The sequence below is a fragment of the Loxodonta africana genome, chromosome 19, assembly GCF_030014295.1.
Source record: "Loxodonta africana isolate mLoxAfr1 chromosome 19, mLoxAfr1.hap2, whole genome shotgun sequence".
In the NCBI taxonomy this organism is placed as follows: domain Eukaryota; kingdom Metazoa; phylum Chordata; class Mammalia; order Proboscidea; family Elephantidae; genus Loxodonta; species Loxodonta africana.
In genome coordinates this window covers 49,747,482-49,768,161 of record NC_087360.1, presented here as the reverse complement: position 1 = coordinate 49,768,161, position 20,680 = coordinate 49,747,482, and the positions used below count along the sequence as shown (strand labels likewise).

The window sequence follows — 20,680 nt, the reverse complement described above, 5'->3', positions numbered from 1 at the left end:
TTTACCTACTCATCTCAGTTCCTAAGCTGTGAACTTTGATGGTCCAACTGTTTACCTGCCCCCCTGGTCCCTCTTCAACCTGCTAACAAGCCTGGGTCTAAAAAAGTGACCAGGCCATTTTGCAGCAAGTATAGCCTCTGAAGAGCTACTTCTGGGCCAAGTCTAAGAATACGCTCACTTTCCTTCAGAGATGTCAAATGCGGCAAGATATACTGTGCTGGAGGACATCACTCACCTCACTTAGGAGAAGACAAGACCTATCACCTTCAGGCTCCAAAGAAGAATGCCACCATAGAATGCAGGACCTTTTTCTTGTACCATAATTCTGAAGATGTTGGCCTAGTTGCATCTGGAACAAAGTGTGGAGATGGAATGGTAAGACAAAAAGTCTATTGTTTTATTAAAACTTCTTACTTCGGCCCATAAAAAGAAAATCCTTGACCCTATAATTGGCTCTAAAGAGGACTATATATTAGAAAACAGGGAAGAAATTGGCATTTTTTTATTGAACAAGGTAACAATTATGCTATAATAAATATTCATTTTGCCTAATCTTAGTTATACCACATGATGTTTAATTGCTATAAATGCACTTAATTAGTTGCTTAGAGAAGACATCTAATGAAATTGTAGACATAACTTTTTTCTAAGTAATGCAACTCTAAAAAAAAAAAATAATAATGCAACTCTACATAGTCATATATTCTTCATTTCTTTACTCATTCAACCATGTTTAATGGGCATGTACTGTGGTGCTGGCAATGATGCTGTGTCAGAGGAGGTAGAGAAGAGTTCACTGAAGAATTCTGTAGGTTAAATTAAGTGGATCATTATAATTTAACAGAAATACTTTCAAAGTAGTCCAATCAATGCGAATTTGGAGTCCAGAGGAAGAAGTGACTAACTTTGCTTATAGATCATAGAGTAGCATCTTAAATCTGGTGACATTTCAGATTTGACTTGATGAACAATATTTTGCCACAAAAAATAAAATGGGGAAAGATTTTTTTGTAAAGAAACAGCCACACCATATGCAAAGGTAATACGTGTAAGATGTATTAAGATAAATGTGACAATTGTGGTGTGACTGAGGCTTTGGATAAAATGGCAAGATATAAGGTTGAACAGGCAGAATAAGGCCATATTGAAAAACATTTGTAATGCCAAGATGACAACTTCAGAATTTAAACTGTAAACAACATCAAGATTTATAAACAGAAGAATACAAGAACAGTAAGACGGAAGGACTACACAGTCATTGTACCAAAAATAATTGGTCGATGTTCAACTATCTGAAGAGCAAGCATATGATCAAGAACTGATGGTACTGAAGGAAGAAGTCCAAGCAGCACTGAAGGCATTGGCAAAAAACAAGGCTACAAGAATTGACAGAATACCAGCTGCGATGCTTCAAGAAACTAATGCAGTCTTGGAAGCACTCACTAGGCTATGCCAAGAAATTTGGAAGAGAGCTACCTGGCTAACCGACTAGAAGACATCCATATTCGTGCCCATTCCTAAGAAAAGTGCTTCAGGGGAATGTGGAAACTTTTGAATAATATTATTACTATCACACACAAGTAAAGTTTTGCCAAAGATCTTTCAAAAATGCAGCAGTACATTGACAGGGAACTGCCAGAAAATCAAGCCAGCTTCAGAAGAGGTGGAATAAGGAATATCATTGCTGATGTCAGATACACCTTGGCTGAAAGTAGAGAATACCAGAAAGATGTTTATCTGTGTTTTATTAACTATGCAAAGGCATTTGACTGTATGGATCATATTAAATTAAGGATAACATTGCAAAGAATGGGAATTCCAGAACACTTATTTGTGCTCATGAGGAATCTATACATAGACCAAGAGACAGTCAATTGGACAGAATGAGGGGATACTGTGTGGTTTTAAATCAGGAAAGGTGTGTATCAGGGCTGTATCCTTTCACAATAGTTATTCAATCTGTATAATGAGCAAATAATTCAAGAACCTGGACTGTATGAAGAAGAATGTGGCAACAGAACTGGAGGAAGTCTCGTTAACAAACTGAGATCTGAAAATGACACAACCTTGCTTGTTGAAAGTGAAGAGGACTTGAAGCACTTACTGATGAAGAGCAAAGACCACAGCCTTCAGTATGGAGTACAACTCAACATAAAGGAAACAAAAATCCTCACAACTGAACAAATAAGCAACATCACGATAAGCGGAGAAAAGATTTAAGTTGTTAAGGATTTCATTTTACCTGGATCTATAAACAATGCCCATGAAAGCAGCAGTCAAGAAATCAAACAGCGCATTTCATTGGGCAAATCTTCTGCAAAAGACCTCTTTAAAGTGTTAAAAAGGAAAGATATCACTTTAAGGACTATGGTGCACCTGACCCAGCTCAAAGGTGGACAATGAATAAGGGAGACTGAGGAAGAATTGAAGCATTTGAATTATGGTGTTGGCAAAGAATATTGAATATACCAATATTGAATATTACCAGAGGAATGAACAAATCTGTCTTAGAAGAAGTACAGCCAGGATGCTCCATAGAAGCAAGGATAGTGAGACTTTGTCTCACTTACTTTGGACACGTTATCAGTCCCTGGAGAAGGACATCATGGTTGGTAAAGAAGAGGGTCAGAGAAAAAGAGGAAGACCCTCAACAAAATGGATTGACTCAGTGGTGCAACAATGGACTCAAACATAGAGATGATTGTGAGGCTGGCGCAGGATAGAGCAATGTTTTCTTCTGTTGTGCATGGGGTTGCTATGAGTTGGAATTGCCTCAACAGCACCTAACAACAACAACATATGTATATATAAATATATATAAATATATATATATATAGTGATATGTGTGTGTGTGTATACAACAAATGTTCTTTGAAAATGAATGATTTCTCTTCGTGGTATGCCTTCCCCTCTCAGGATGGGAAAAAAAAGCAGAATTAGCGTTTAGTAATCTAAGGGAAATTTTTTATTTCAAGCCTGTATATTAAACTGTACATTTGATCTTTAAAATTACTAAAAAATAATATCAAAATAATGAGAAGTCTAAATTTGTGAAAATTCAGGTATATGGTAACAATCACAAGCTATAACATTTGAAAAATTTTTTTTAACAAGATAGAATTTATGAGGCATGAGTTTGAAGAAAATACCAAACAATTTTCTCCTCGGCATGAAGTACAAAGTAAGGTACACTCCCCTTCACAGATCCCCACTAAGAGTGGCAGGGGCTGACAGGAGAGCAACTCTTAAGGAACAAATTTTGACCCTGTATGTACATTGTGACCATGCGAGTGGGGTGCCTGTTCCTTTAAGAAAAGGCTTAATAAAGAAATGTACGCACCACAGTGGCAAATTCCTAAAGAAGGCCTTCATGCATAGCAAATGCCGGTGTATTGGGGCAGCACAAAGATACCACTTAAAGAATTTTTCTTTTCATTTTTGCATTGAGATACTATTTTTAGACATGCTGAACTTAAAATGCTTAAAAAGCATTCTAGTTTCTTTAAGAATTTATTCTTTCTGGGTAAATTAATTTGGCATAGAAAGAGAAGGCAAACATATACCATTGCCCCCAAGTCCCATTTTTCTTGGCTATGCCAAAAAAATTGGCTGCAGAGAAAAGACAAAAAATAAAAGGAGAGAGAATGGAAGAAAAGGGGAAAGTAGGAAAGGCCAGAAGAGTTGAAGAGAGGGGAGGGAAGAAAAGGAAAGGAGAGACGAGGAGGGGAGGGAAAGATGAAGGGAGAAAGTTGACTGGATAGTTCTTTTGTTCATTTGGTCATGGCACAGAAAAGCTGCTGCAAAACTACCTCTGGAATTATCTCTTTATTAAACTTAAACAAATGGCAATATGAAAATAAGACAAATCTTAATATGTCCCTTTAGGTGAGTCTGAAAGACTTGAAGAGAGATCCAGGTAAGCTTTGAAGCAATCTGCCCCCATGCTCAACTATGTATATAGAAAATCCATTCTATGAGGAAAAACAAAGAGAAATAATGGCAACGGTTGTAAAAGAATTCAATAGTGTTAAAAAAGAACAATCTGAGGAATCATAGATAGCCCCTGTGAAACACATACGCATTAAAAAAGAGGAAACCCCTTTAGAAAAAGTTGGGTGAATATTATGAATAAGATTTAACAGGATATTGAATCTATAAACATGGAATCTTTTAAGATCAAAAAGCACTGTCTTTAAATTAAAAAACAAACCGTTAGTGTTGATTATATGTAATGTGAGCAGTAAACCATAGAGTAGATGTTACGAAAAAAAAAAAAAGGTAGTAAATTAGAAGCTAAGCTTCATAAGACATAAGAACAAGATCAAGGAATTAAAAAAAGAAGAAAATAAATAAAAGCATAAAAAACAGTTCTAAGAAACCCAGTATAGATTTAATAGGAATTCTAAATAAAGAGAAGAGTAGAGGGAAAGAAAAAAATGACTTAAAACTGTCCCTGAAGTGAAGAGTGCATGAAATAAAAATCTTACTTAGTTCTAGGAAAAAATCAGAGAATGAGATGAGCTCTTAGTCTTGCACTCATGCCATGAACATCAAGAATTAAAAAAAAAAAAATTCTATAAGCTTAAAGAAAAGCAAATGATTTTTTCTACAGAAAAAATATTCCCTATAGAAAAAAATCATCAGGTTGTCACCATACTTCTGTGCAACAAGAAATGCTAGAAGATAATGGAACAACAGCTATAGAGTTTTGCAGAACATAAATATTGGGACCATACATGCAGCTAAGTTATTATTCAGATAACGAAGCAATAGGATGACACTCAGACAATTTAGGATTAAGAAAATATACAGTAATGTATGTTGTTGTTGTTAGGTGCCGTTGAGTCGATTTTGACTCATCCTGACTCCATGTGACGGAGTAGAATTGCTGCATAGGGTTTTCTAGGCTGTAATCTTCATGGAAGCAGATCACCAGGTCTTCCTCCCAAGGAGCTGCTGGGTGGGTTCTTACTGCCCACCTTTGGTTAGCAGCTGAGTGCTTAACCATTGACCCACCAGGGATTCTTACGGTAATGTATTAAAAAAAAATGTATAAAAAAAACAGTATATATTTTCTGAAAAGAAATATAGTCAATGAAGTTATCCAGTCAGCTGAGAAATTAATTTAAATTAGGAACTTAAGTTGCTGGCAAAGAAATTGCGGCGAGCAAGAAGATTTGTTAAAATGTCTGAGTAAGTTCTAGGTATCTGCTGTTAATATGTTTATGATGTAAATGTTAAAAATATCTTGAGTAAAGAATTATATTATCACAAATCTAAAATCTCAATTTGATCAAACAAAATCTTGAAAGAAGAGTGAAAGAAGTAAAAATATGGTAACGTTCTTTTTTATACAAGGAGTTAATGCTGACTTGTTCTTGAAAATGATATAATTAAGTGAATTCAAAATTTTTAAACTGAAAAAAAAAGAAAATTTAAGATAAGTTAAACTAAATCAAGATTTAAAAATTATAGAATAAAAGTGACATATTGTAAAAGGTAAGCTAAAATGTCCAATATTAGAAATCATATAAGATGACAGGAGTAGGTTAAACATATCACTTATTACAAGAAATATGAATGGATTAAAATCTTCATATTTAAAGTTTTTGGAAAGTCTTTAAATTGATGGCAAAGAAGAATGTGCAGCTCTTTGTTAAGAACTAGCTAAAAATAAAAACTAGCAGTCAAAAGTAAATAAATGGTCAAAGATAAACCAAGCAAAACCCAAAAACAATACTTTGGTAATAAAATTTATTAAAAAAAAAGAAACTAAAAATAAATGTTATTAAACATAAATAAAAAGGTTAATACACTCAACAATCACTTGTGTATAACAAACATAGATCCTTGTATCAAATCAAAAGGAAAACTTGATGGAAATAGTAGAAGTAATTGGTGGAATTATGATTGTAGAATCTTTGAGAGATTAACATTCAGAGAAGTAATACGGGCACAGATCCGTTGCCTTCGCTCAGTTCTGACTCATGACAAGCCCGTATGTTACACAGGAGAACTGTTCCATAAGCTTTTCTTGGCTGTGGTCTTCCTGGAATCAGATTACCAGCTTTTTCTTCTGACGAACCACTGGGTTGGTTCAAAAACCAACCTTCAGTCCAGTGCAAAATGTTTGTGCCATCCAGGGACTATAATAAGGGCATATATATTTTAATAATTAGTAAGTTTGTATATAACAATTTTTAATGTACATTATTTTAAAATATTTATCACATATTTATAGGATTTCTTCCTCCATGGAAGACTGTACATGTGGAATTTTAGAATAAAAAAACACAAATTACGACTAAGTCATTCTAATTCATATTCATTACTTCATTTCTAGGTGTGCAACAATGGTGAATGTGTCGACATCAAAACGGTCTACAATTCAACCAGTTGCTCCTTCCAGTGCAATGAAAATGCTGTAAGATTTAACAGCTTTTTGAAAGCAATGCCTTACCAACGATTTATTTACATAGGACTTTACTCCTGAGCCTGTGTGTGTATATATAAATATATGTATTTATGCACTCTTATTTTTTAATCAAATCTACTATAGGAATTCATGTTTTGCTAAATGCCATTATTAAAATTGATCCAAATAGTCAAATCAGGTATTACATATAGGTATTGCCAGTAGTTATACTGTTACAGATAGGCATTGCCAGTATTTATATTATATTTATATTATATACTACCATAGAAATTTAGCAACTTATCTACTTTATATGAGGTTTAAACTTAAAAGTTGGTTCTATCATAAATCACTTGTACATAAATCACTTGTAGATAAATTACAGCAATGTCAACCTTAGCCTAAAGATTTTGAGAAAAATAACAAAAATTATAATTTTTTTCCTTAATTAACCCAGTGCCATACTAACAGTTTGAGCTTATGGATAATATCTCCCTAAACCTGTTTAACCTGTAATACCTATACAGAATTATATATTAGGCACTCTTTCAAGTGCTTTACATATATATTAAATTTTAAAATCTTCACAACAACCTTAAGGAGTGAGCAGTATTTTCATTCCCACTTCAACAGATGGAGAAATAGAGGAACACTGGTGTTGTGTAATTTGTGAGTGAAGCAGGGATTTAAATCCAGACAGTCCAGGTCTAAGGTCTGTACGCTTAACTATTACACAATGCTGCTCTTCGGTGAAATAAACCTTGCGTCACCACCATTTTCCCATTCCAATATTATTCCATTATCACTAAGCCTGGTTAAGTCTGTTCTTTGCTTATGATATGTCCGATTCTAGCACGGGCCATTTAGCTAAAGATATTGATGTTTTCTGGATAAATCATGTTGGGTTTTTAATCTGACTTTGAATTTATCAGAATCATTCACTTTCTTAAAGGACCTCTTCAAAGGTGGTTACTTCTTGCATTTTGTTTGCTTGTGCAACATTGATGTTTGCATTCAGTTTGGTTAATTAATCAATAAAAACTTGTGTGCACATGAGTGAGTGTGTGTGTGTATGTGTTTGATGTAGAACTAGCACTAAATTAAGTGAGAAGCAAAATGCAGACCATGTTAGTAATTTGATGAAATTGTTTGATTGATTACTCTTCCAGGTGGATGGCCATGAAGTTGAATGCCTATGTGAAGAGCAGGGATCGCTAGGCTGGGAAGAAACCTTAAATGTTACGAGTGAGCATCCTAGGATAGTAATAATAGTGTGTGTCTGCATGTGTGTGTGTGTGTGTGTGTGTGTGAAAAGCCTTTCCAGATAGCTTTTTTCTTATTTTTGAAGTCTATGAAAACTTTTCCGTTGTATGTATTTGTATGGTCTTTTTATTACTTTCCATATTTTGATGTTCAAATTGGAATTTACTAGTTGTCTTTTAGAATCAGTATATGGCCTTCTGGCTAAATTTGGCTTAATTCTTCTAAGAACCCTCAACACAACAAGGCCTTTTTTGCATTCAGTGGATAACTGACAACCAAAACTTTTCCCATTGATTACGGCTCCCTTAAACATAGTAGAACCCTGGGTGAAGTGTCAGTTGCTAAAGCAGATAGTATTTTATATAATATTTTGGCTTTAACTTCAGAGGAAATTAAAGTTCTTGGGAAAGAAGAAGCAGAATTATAACAGTTTAGTTAAAAAATATTTCATTCTCCTAAAAGCTGACGCCTTGACTGAAGCCCATATTTCTAAATGTTACAGATATTGCCATCCTGGTCCTGGTGCTAGTGCTAATTGTTGTCGGTGTTGGAGTTGTCATATTATTAATTCGTCACCACAGGGGTCTTAAGTTGAAGCAAAATCAGAGGTAAATTTGCATTTTCCATGTATTGAAGAGAAACATTACTGAAAACCTATAAGCTTGTGGCCGTGAAGGATACTTGATGTGGGAAAAATATAAGCCTCTTAGTCAAGACCAGGTAACAACTGTCTATATATCTTGTCTCATCCAAATGCTTATCCCAGTGGCTTCCAAACTTTTATTCAAGTTAGAATCATTTGGGGGCCTTTAAAAAATACTGATGCCAGCTCCCACACCCAGACATTGTGATTTAATTGTTATAGGTTGTAACCTAGGCATCAGTATTTTTAAATACTTCTTTATTATTTAATATTAACTGCTGGTTTGTCCCATAGATGGTACCAATATTTAATTTCCTTCTTGACAGCCCACTTGGAGACACACTGGGAGTAGAAAATAAAGCATACTTTGGCGATGAGCCACAGACAAGGAATGCACCAGTCTTACCAGATACTCAGTCGCTACAAGTAAGAACCTTTCATTTGTAATAGTAAATTAATCAATAAAAAGGTAGTTGTGTATGTATTTAATGTGGAACTAACGCTAAGCCAAGTGAAGTGGAAGATGCAGAAGAATAATTTAGCATAGTTTCACACACAGGCAGTTTTCAGTCTAAATGTGGGGAAGGGAAGGAGGGCAGGTCTGTAGCATGAAACATGAAGCAAGACACTATTTAATTCATAATAGGAGACGTTGATTAATTCTGACAGTAATTTTTACTTTATAGGAAAAATTTATGAACGTAGTCCATATTCTGGGCCATAAAACAAGTAAATCAATGGAAAAGAACGTAATCTATATGAAGTGTCTTCTCTGGTTATAATGAAATACATTAGAAACCAATAATAAGAAGATATGGGGAAAATCTCTAATTCAAAAGAACCCATAGTTTAAAGAAAAAACCAAAAGGGAAATTAGGAAGTATTTCAAACTGAATGAAAATGAAACACAACATAATAAAATTTGTGGGATGAAGCTAAAGCAGTAACTAGAGAAAAATTTATAGCACTAACTGCTTAACTTAGAGAAGAAGAAACCGTTGACCTCAGCTTTCAGACACTAGAAATAGAAAAGAAAATAAAACTCAATGTAAAGAGAGGGTAAGAAAAAATAAATAGCAGGTTGATGACCGAAGAAATAGAAAACAAAAACGAGAAAGAAAATCAATTAAAATAAAAGCTGATTTTCTTTTCTTTTCTTTTTTGAGATGAGCAGTAAAACTTGCTAACTTCTATATTGACTGCTGTCTTATTTATCTAGTGCTTCTATAACAGAAATACCACAAGTGGATGGCTTTAACAAGCAGAGATTTATTTTCTCATATTTTAGGTGGCTAGAAGTCTGAATTTAGGTTGCCAGCTCTAGCGGAAGGTTTTCTCTCTGTGTTGGCTCTGGAGAAATGTCTTTGTCTCCTTGAGCTTCTGCTCCTGGGTGATCTTCATGTGGCTTGGCATGTCTTTTCCCCCATCTCTGCTTCTTTTGCTTGCTTGTGTAACCTCTTTTATATCTCAAAAGAGATTGACTCAAAATATACACTAATCCTGCCTCATTAACATAATAAACATAACCTAATCATTGACATAACCTAGCCCTGCCTCATTAACATAACAAACACAACCCTTTCACAAATGATATTATAATCCCAGGCAGAAGTTAGGATTTACAACACATATTTTGGGGGTATGCAATTCAATCCATAACAACTGTTCAGAAATGGTAAGCATCAACACAGGTTATCAATATCACAAAGCAGAAAGGTGCCATCACTAGCGATTCTACAAGTATTAAATTGATAATTAGAGAATCTTTTGAAAAACATATTTCAATAAAATCGACAGTGTAGATGAAATGAAACTATTTCTGAAAAATACAAATTACCTAAGCCTGGTGAAGCTATAGATAGCCTGAATAGCCCTACATCTATTAAATAAATTGAATTCCTACTAAAAAGCCTTTCCACAAAGAAAACTCTAGGTCCATATGCCCTCACTGGTGAATGCAGCCAAACATTTGAAGAAATAATATCAATTCTTCCAGGAAACGGGAGAGAAGGGGGAGTCCCCAACTCATTTCATAAGGCCAGTATTTCTCTGATACCTACATAGATAAAGTCATTATAAGAAAGGAACATTACTGACCAATACCGCTAATGAACACAGGTGCATAAATTATTAAATTTTAGCCAGTTGAATCCAACAACACACAAAAGAATTTGCATCACCACCGGGTGGGGTTTATCCCAGGAATGCAAGGTAAATTTAACATTTAAAAATCAACCAAATCAATTCACTACACTATTAGGCTAAAAGAGTAAAATCATATGATCATCTCAATAGATGCAGGAAAAGTATTTGAGAAAAATCTAATATACATTTTTAATAAAACTCATCTAACTAGCAATATAATTAGGATTCTTTTTGTGGATGACGGTGTTCTGGTTATACAGTTTCATCGGATTTGAATGCTATGCCCCAGTTGTATATGTTTCATAAGTCCTGTGTTTTTTTAATGCATGGTATTGGGGAAAATGTCCCCATCCCCCCCAGGTACATAAAAACCAAAGCCCAAACCTACTGCCATCCAGTCAATTCCAACTCATACCGTCTCTATAGGACAGAGTAGAACTGTGCCATAGAGTTTCGAAAGAGTGCCTGGTGGATTCGAACTGCCAACTTTTTGGTTAGCAGTTGTAGCTGTTAACTACTATGCCACCAAGGTTCAACTTTATAGCAGCGATGCCTCCACTGAACCGCCCTGGGGTAATTAGGGATACATAGCTGATACTTCTTTCTCTACTTATATGGTGGTCTATTATAATTTTTATCCATTTATACTCTTTATTATGCCAGTGGCAATCCCCAGATGGTAAAAACAAATCTTGTCCACTCAAATGGACAGAAAATGTGGTATGGATAAAGATTTAAACTTATACTGAGATTTTCTGGCGTGAAACCACATGAAGCTAATATCAACCTTGTATGTTTGCTCTGAGGTTTGTATGAAAATGTACTTAGCACAGAGTTTGGTATATGTTAGCACTTAATATATGTTCATTATCAGGAGCCCTGGTGGCATAGTGGTTAAGAGCTCAGCTGCTAACCAAAAGGTTGGGAGTTTGAATCCACCAGCTGCTCCTTGAAAGCCCTATACTGAGGCTATGAGTAGGAATTGACTTGATGGCAGTGGGTTTGTTTTGTTTTTTTTTTTTAATGTGTTAATTATCTACTATGTTTTATATGCCATTGCATATTCTTTCTTAATTCTGTTTTACTTAAATTAATGTGTAAAGCAAGTGCGCTCCCAGAGAAGAGTCAGGTAAAAGTGGCCTGAGCATGCAATCAATGATGAGTAGTCATAGAAGCCAACCACAGGTTCGCATAGAGCCTGGGGCAAATATGTTACATGTATGCTCCCTTAACGTCTTTTGATGGAGACCCTGGGTGGCACAAAGGCTTGACTACTAATCAAAAGGTTGGTGGTTTGAAACCACCCAGAGGTGCCTCAGACGACAGGCCTAGCAATATGCTTCCAAAAGGTTACAACCTTGACAACCCTATGGAGCAGTTCAACTTTGCACATATGGAATTGCCATGAGTCAAAATCAACTCGAAGGCAACTAAAAAAAAAAAAAAAAGGGCTTTTGACTTTTTGGTTAAATAATATATCTCTAGGACCTAGAAAAGGGGCTTGGTAAATATTCATTGAATATATAAATAAGTTTAATTCACTACTAATGGTGGATACACCCTGACAAACTATAAACACAAATTGTCATAGGAGAGTTTTGGGCCCTCAAATCTCATGTTTAAACTATTTGTATTTTTTTTTTAATGAAATTTGATAATAAAGTTTTATTTGCTTGCTTGACACTTTAGATATACATGAAAGGTATCAGGTCCTCAGCAAAATTGTCATTTAGAGAAGAGCTGGTCTGGTGTCCTCTCCCTGCTTCATTAATGGTGATTTTGCCTCTGGCAGGTCTTGTTTCCACTGCATCTTGCTTTATAGTTGTGTTAATGTCGGCTGTGGAGTCAACTGATTCGCTGGGTGGTGCAACAGTTAATGCACTCAGTTGCTAACCAAAAGGTTAGAGGTTTGAGTCTACCCAGAAGCACCTCACAAGAAAGGGCTGGTGATCTCCTTCCAAAAATCAGTCCTTGGAAACCCTATGGAGGACAGTTCTACTCGGACACACATGAGGTCACCATGGATCAGAGTCAACTTGAGAGGAACTAGTTACTGGTGTGGGATTAACAGGAAGCACTTTAAGATATTACCTCAGCCAGGCATATCTACGTTTTAATAGGAAGTTTTGGAGGTCTTCAAAAGCCTCTAAGGTCCAAAGGAATGTAGCTGGTTGTGGAATTTCAGGCGTTAAGACAATTAGATATATTAAGATTTGGAGGCTGAAAAACCTGCCTTGTGTACTCACATCACAACATGTAAAGGGGCTCCCTCTCTTCTCATATGTGTGCTTACTTTACATATAGGTTCTGAGATAGATGCATCTGTCGGAGGAGAACCTAGGGAAGAATACTGTTGACATGTGTTTGAATATTTATATCTTTTCTAAGAATATATTCCAAGAATAGCTGGAAATTTTACCTTATGGGTTTGGGAAATATTTGTTCTTGCTTGAATACTAACTGCAGGTTAACAAATAGTATCTCTTTTCACTAGCAAAGAACTGCACACTCCTTGGAGAGCCTTCCATCTGGCTTTTCAAGTCCCCACTACATCACACTGGTATGTTCCCAGTGCCCTTTCTGTCTGCTGTATAGTATTCTGTGTCCATTTCAATAATAACTCCAATACCATTTAGCCATTTGTTGTTTCCGTGAAGGAAGCCAATAATATAACTCAGCTCTCTGATTTGAGGCATAGATTTTGATTTCTGGCATAGAGACCTACTTCTCGGTTGGGCTGGGATTAGAGTGAGCGGAGTGGAGATCAGAGTGTCTTTATTTAAAATGTTGGCATTGTTTATTATAAATTCTTGTGCATTAATTTTTATTTTTAAAATAATGCATTGGTATTATTTGATTATGGACTTTTGTTGGTGCCCTTCCCCTCCCCGCCAGTTTCTCCTGAGGTGAATGCCCCACTTCCTCACACTAGTCCTGGCTCTGTTTCTCAAGGGTAAAAACACAGTGATGGTTGCCAATGAGGCCTTGATCTACCTGAGAGCTTTCCACTAGAATGCTCAATTAACTGTGGTTGTATCTTCCCTGGATCAATATTTATGAGAGAGAAAGAAATTGGTATACACACAATACATTAGAGACTGAGTAGGAAAAAAGAAAAAAGTCATAGGATTGCTAGGGGTCAGCAGAACTGCCAAGGGCTCTATCTCTTCATGCCAGGGTCACAGCCACAGAGTAGAACACTTCTGATTCAGAACAGAGCCCTGAAATCACCAAGGTTCTTAACCTGTTTTTAAAATAAGCAGTTCTCATTAAGCTTTCTTTACTCATAACTAAAAAGGTGTGATCATAGTGGTTTCAGTCCAAGGTTCCACAGAATCCTCCATGCACACAAAGGATCTCAGAACCTGCTGCATGGTAGGGGGTGGAGCTGAATGAGCATATCTTCCCATTCCTCATTCAACCCATGCAGCCCATTTTGAACAATCAGTTTTACTGGGATTCCAATAAAGATATTGTTTGAATAAAAGCTCTGATGCTTAAAAAAGTGTTTAAAACCCTCTTATCAAATACATTGTTGTAAAGATTGGCAAGAAGGTTTGTACAAGAAAAGATGGTTACTGATGAAATCACTTAACCAGAACTATCTATCCCTCCACTCTATCCCGTAGCAATTTTTAAACCATCTTAGATTTTCCACGGCAGAGGAGGTGGTGGGTATTTGCGTGTATGTGTGTGTGATACAATATCATTTATTTTTTACAGAAACCTGCAAGTAAAGATCCAAGAGGAATCACAGATCCCAATCCGAGTGCCAAAATGGTAGGTTCCTGTGACAGATAGTACCTTTTTAGGCTCTCATGATAGATAGTACCCCTCCCCCCAACAACAAATACTAGCATCCTATTGGTATCCTTTGCCTGCTCATTGATTGACTGAGGAGATTCTTTTTCCTTATCAAAGTAATATGATGGTTGAAATTGTTTTCACTGATGTCTTAAAATTCCTAACAGATGATTCTACATGGCATGTTGTAGCCCAAGAGATTTCAACCAGACCAGAGGAACAAGTTAGAATTCAACAGCATCAAAGCTGTGATACATTTTAGAAATTATAATGAAAAAAAAAAAACTTTTTTCTCAATCTTTGGTTGGCTAGAGTATACATAACTGTGGATGCTCTTCAAGTATTTTGAAGGGCATAGTACTCACAGAAAAAAGTGTAATTCCTAATGGAACTGTTTCCTTCATGACTGCTTTATCAAACTTTTCATTTACTCTATCAATCAATAATTATATCTGAAATATGATTTCGTGTTTATATTACTATGTCCATGTTAGAAAATGTATTGAAATCATTATGATTTTTTCCACAACTTTCCCCAACAAAGTATCCTTACAAGGAACCCTGCACACACTGCCCTGTTGGAGGCTGATTGATAAAGAAGGATGTGTTCTAGTGGTCCTTCCATTTCATGATGATAAACGCCCTCCCATCGCTGAAAGGTGGAGAGTAAAAGCACTCCTTTGTGCAAGCAAATGGTTGTATGTAGAAAAGCAAAATGATTTTCTATCTTTCGTGATATACTTATTCATTTCATAATAACTGCTTAATTAGCGGAGATCATGAAAAGTCTGAATTAATGTAGTACAATAGAATCTATAAAGTTTATTCTAATTAGATATAAATGAGTAACTGAAATACAATATGTTTATAGCTTTTACAGAAAACAACTTATTTTTTATCATCTCTTTCTATTTAGAGCTTGAAATTGGATATCCAAAATGGCTGTGTCAGCCTAGGTTGAGAATTCTGGATGCAAGATCTTCACAACATCCCAGAGATACATACTACACAAATTTCTGGTAGTTTTGCAAATGCTCTTTCTTCAAAGACTGGAAATGTTTAAGAAAAACAACTTCTTTCTGTAATATTTACCTGTAGAAAGCACATCTTCCATAGGCATATGCTACAAAAAATTTCTCATGGTTTTTTCAAATGCTCTTTAGTTTTAAACTATAAAATTAAAGGTCTCCGTTCTCTAGTATTTTTCTACAAAGCATTAATCTAGTTACTGTTAAAAGACTCAAGACATTGAGAATAATAAATTACAACCCTGAGTCTAAAAAGCAAAACGTGACTTAAAAGAGGTTGGTTCTTTGGGGACATAAAGGTACTTTCCCTTATTTGAACATGACATGGTTACCACTAATTCTGGCCTAAATGAAATTCTTTCCTGCAGAAAAGCCAAGGAAAGGAACACAGGAAAGCATGTGATTCCTTTAGTTAATGAGAAGGTAAATGGTAGGCCTTGCATATTTCCTATCAGTGAAGGAGGCAGAAGTTTCTCAGGTTTTCTAGGATAGTCACCATCACTACAGAGTGATCCTTCAAATTGTGGTGACACGAAAGAGAACATTAAATGCTCCTGGTAATTCTAAAATCTTAGGTTTGCCTTTCTAGAGTTCCTTATAAAAGCTGACAGAGAAGTCAAAGGGTTACAAGAATTTCAGAAAATTAACTCCAGCTAAGAGGAAATATTCATAATTTCCATAGAAGGTTTTGAGATATGGCTTTGAACACTTAATGTCCAATTTTCTGTGCCTTCTCGCCTCACCCCTGTCAGTTTATTTTAAGTATGTGGGGTTGTCCTGGGAATGATTTCAGCTATATCTTATACAGATGCTTCCCAGCGTGTTCTCCCGTGTTCTCTCTTTTCTTTTTGTTGACTGTTAAAGCTACATGCAACTATCTTTGCATTTACTAAAATAAAAATTTCAAGTGCTAAATGGAAAGTTTCTCGTTCAATTAAATAAAGGTTGCAAATAAAGGAAGAAAGAGGGTTGTCCTTGGTGAGATATTTGTTGCTATGCTGACATGTTTATATGCCCTAGAGGAGAGAAAGAGCAGCACAGGACAGAAATGACTCAGCACTTTTCCCCTAGGCAGCTTTCAGTAAACATTTGCTGCTCTAAGAATATTGATAAATGTGTATTGAAAGCAAGTACTTATAGAATATGCTAACTTAAGTATTTTATGTAAATTGGTACAAAAAGAAAAAATGTCTGATATACACTGTTGTTAAAAAAAAAAAAAATCCTGCTGCCATCCAGTTGATTCTGACTCACAGGACCCTATAGGGCACAGTAGAACTGCCCCATAGTATTTCCAAGGAGTGGCCCATGAATTCGAACTGTCGACATTTTGGTTAGTAGACGACCATATAACTACTGCGCCACCAGGGCTCCATACTATTGTTAGGTGCCATCAAGTAGTTTTCAACTCAGAGCACCCTCATGTGACAGAGTAGAACCACCTCATGGGGCTTTCTAGGATATAATCTTTATGGAAGTAGATCGCCAGGTTGGATCGCCAGACCTTTTCTCCCACAAAGCTGCTGGTGGGTTCCAACGGCCAGTCTTTTGGTTAGCAGCTGAACACTTTAACTATTGTACCACTGGGGCTCCTTTGATATACACTAGCCCCATTAAAGCAAACAGTAATCCTTCTGATTCCCAAACTGAAGGGACAACCACATAACCAAAGAGTTTCATATTTCCTGAACAAATTTTCTACTGATGAACAATCTGTATTTTGGTGATATCTAATTCCTTATTAGATTCCTTATTCCCTCCTGATTCCTTATTCTTGTTATTGTTTCCATACTTGTTCCAGAAAACTCAGCCACTCCCCTTCCCTCACCTTGATCCGCACATTCAATTAACTACTAATTTCTGGTGTTTTTTTTTTTTTTTAATTTTCTGTTCTCTGTAATTATAAATATGTTTGGTACCCCTTAAATCTTCCTGCCTCATTGCTTCCTACATAAGTAATAACTCTAGCTTTCTAGTATGCTTCCCTTTTCTTCAAATAGCCCCAGGAAACTTCTGACAATTAAGCCCCATTTATTTTGGTTGGTGATTTGAGTACAACCAAAAACACCTCAGAAGAAAGGCCTGTCAATCTGCTTCTGAAAAATCAGATATTAGAAATCATATGAAGCACAGTTCTGCTCTGACACACATGGGGTTGCCATGAGTTGGAACCAACTCAATGGCAGCTGGCAGTGGGGAGGGAGGGGGAAGCTCTCCACGTTTACCCATACTACTTATCCCAGGCTTTAGAGACTTTACCTACACTCCTTTCGAATGTTGCCACTATCGATTCTTCGGGACCCTCTCTTTCCAATATTGTCTATAGGTTACCATACAATTGCTATGGCTTATCCCTTACCAGTTACCCCCTTGTAGGCCCAGTTTTGTCCCTGGTTATTGACTCAGGAACATACATCAGGAGTCCCAGTCCTCCTCAGGAATGGAGGTATGTGAGGAGTTGGAATTAAGTCTCCAGACCCCAAAATCAGTTTTTCAGGGATAAGCCATAGCCTCCATACAATTCCCAATGTTCTCTAATGCTAAATTTTACCTCAGCCCTACAACTGCACTTCTGACCCCAAAATATAGTATCTCACCCCAGTCATATAGAACCTCACTCTCTAGAACTAAAGACCTGCCTTCATTGTCAGCCTACTTAACTACGATCCTGATACTTTCCGGCTCTTGTTACCTCCCGGGAGTTGGGGAGTGGGAGAGGACTTGTATTCTTTCTCTTGAACTGACAGGAACCCTGTTGTGAATGGACAGACCTACTAGAACTACAGTGTAAGTACTTCTGTTTTCCACCTCAGCCCCTATGAACTTCTTGCTGCCCTTCCCCGTACATGGATTCAGAATCCTTCCTGATGCCTAAACTAGGACTGAGCTTGTTGCATCTTTGGGATGCTGTGTCTTGGGGTACTGGGTTATCCTCTGCAGCTGAGTCAGCTCTCCTCTGCCCTGGACAGAGATGGATTTATCAGGAAGTTAATGAAGCTTAACCCTCCCAAGACCTTTTCTCTAATTTTATATTTACATTTTTCCTTAACAATCAACAGAATTGATTTGGGAGAGAGAAAACTCAAATGATTTACCAGTAACAGTGGCAAAGTCTATAGGATACAAATAGGAAAAAAACTCATCTTTGTTAGCCTGAGGTTGTGGTCACAGCTGGGACAAGCAATGGACAAGGCTGAAATTGAATTGGAGAAACCTGGAAATGAGAGAATCGTGGATGATTTTGGTAAGCTCTCCATACATCCCTGGACAACTGCAGAATACGTGCATGGTTGTGGAGAGACTCAAGAAAGTGCCACAGAAAATAAAATCCAAGAGAGGATTGAAAACTAGCTGAATTTTTCTTACCAACGTAAATCCAGCACAGATCAATGGCAGAGGGCCCAAAACTTTACAGGCTCATGGGATTTGTGCAAAGCCTTTGCACAAATCACTGGCTGACCACTAAAGTGAAGCAGACCCAGAGGCAACCCACAGAAAAATAGGGTAAAGTATAAAAATAAACATTACAACCTGAGAAGAGACATCAAAAGCTGCAGGGGATGAGGGGTGGGAAGGGATAGATTCTACAGTTTAACTCCAGGCAAGTAACTTTTAAAAATGCTGCAAAAAATAAATCAGATTCATATTTTTTATAACATATTATCTTAACCATGGAAACCCTGGTGGCGTAGTGGTTAAGTGCTACAGCTGCTAACCAAAGGGTTGGCAGTTCAAATCCGCCAGCTGCTCCTTGGAAACTCTATGGGGAAGTTCTATTCTGGCCTATAGGGTCTCTATTTTTTTTTTTATTGGGTATTATCTTAACCGTATTTTTACTAGCAATCACAAGCGTATAGTTACAACAGTACTGCCAGGAATGCAGTGATGGTAACCCAAAACAAAACAAAAGCCCTCACTCACAGATCTATCTAGCATTCAAGTCTCAATGATCTCCCTAGAGGCACTATGACTTTTCTGAAGGTACCTGTCCTGCCAAATGATTATGGAATTCAAAAGCTGTCATTAGAGGTGCTGGAAATAGAAATTCATATTTTCTTTTTCACGTGCAAATGGGTAGTAGGCCTGTAATGAACTCTGACTTAACTCATCAATTAAATTCATAGAATGACCAGTAGGTGGCAACATAGTAAACTAAATCTCAGCTTAAAAACCTGCTTCATGATTCTATCACTTTGTAGACAACACTAGGCCTTCAAAGTCAGGACTTTAAATAAACTTATTAAGAAATGTGTTAGATTCAGTCCCTTGTTATTGAAGATAGAAATCTGAGTGAATTTTCTCAAACAACACTTCCTTCCTTGCCAGGGTCGTTCGTTGAAGCAGACAAACAGGGACCATACATAACATACCCTAAACAAAAAGGGAGCTAGGCTGACAGCCTGAAAGCTTTGAATGGAGAGTAAATAAATCATATTTACTCTACCTTCTGGAGTCCAGTCATCTTGGAGCTTATGTGCCAATAGATCTAAATAACCCACTTTCCTGAAAACTACTGCAAGCGTCTGGTTTTTATTGTTTGTTTTAATTTTATTCTGTTTGTTTCTTTATTCTTTTGGAGACCAGCAAACTAACCTGGCCCACTACTCCATGGAAACCTGAACAGCACCCCTTTTTTCCAGGGATGTATAATGGATACTAAAAGTCAAGGGACCAGGGGCTGGTGTAACCATTCTGACTTCGTGGTGGACTGTTGATGACAATTTATGCCCCTCAAAAAAAATTTTTTTTTTTTTACTAATCATTTGGTTTTTTTTGTTTTTTACTAATCATTACCAAGGAGCAAGAAACATCAGTTAGAGTCCTGAGGTTATTGGAAGCTTCCTGATCACTGTCTAACTAAAAGTCCAGCTTTTTTGAAGCTGGGGAGCCATTTTATAGAGAAGTGACTGTCTTCCGGGCTTGACAGAATCATGAACATCTTTCTTCAGGAAAAGCTGTAATTGTGAGCTATCTATAGTGGATAGTGGATATTGATTACTAAGAAGATACATATTACTTTAAACTTTAGGTGTCTCTAGGGACAAAAGTTATATAAAAAGAGATCTTTGGGGTCACAGGAATGCTCATCTGGAAGAGATTGTATCAGTGCTGTTTTAGGGAATCTTAGATAAGTGAATTCAAAAGCCAATACCTCTTGCTCAAGGATGCCAGCAATAGTGAGCAATAGTGAGCACAAACATACCATTTATTGAGTGGACACTATCTGTGCTTCTAGCACTCCATAGGTATTATTTCATTTAACCTCAAAACAACTCTAAATACTATTGGTATCATCCTTTTGGAAACCCTGGTGGCATAGAGGTCAGCAGTTCGAGTCTGCCAGGTGCTCCTCGGAAACTCTATGGGGCAGCTCTACTCTGT

At 36.6% G+C, this 20,680-nt stretch overlaps 1 protein-coding gene across 1 annotated transcript in view; it reads left to right on the top strand.

Annotated features, from left to right (window-relative positions):
• ADAM7 (ADAM metallopeptidase domain 7) overlaps positions 1–10,058 on the top strand; it is a 78,760-nt gene extending 68,702 nt beyond the window's left edge. The window contains exons 16-20 of the mRNA XM_023551005.2: positions 189–375; positions 6,344–6,424; positions 7,585–7,660; positions 8,181–8,286; positions 8,648–10,058. Of these exons, the coding sequence (XP_023406773.1) occupies positions 189–375; positions 6,344–6,424; positions 7,585–7,660; positions 8,181–8,286; positions 8,648–8,768 (571 nt within the window). The 3' untranslated portion in view covers positions 8,769–10,058. The remainder of the gene's footprint in view (positions 1–188; positions 376–6,343; positions 6,425–7,584; positions 7,661–8,180; positions 8,287–8,647) is intronic.
• The last annotated feature ends 10,622 nt before the right edge of the window (positions 10,059–20,680 follow it).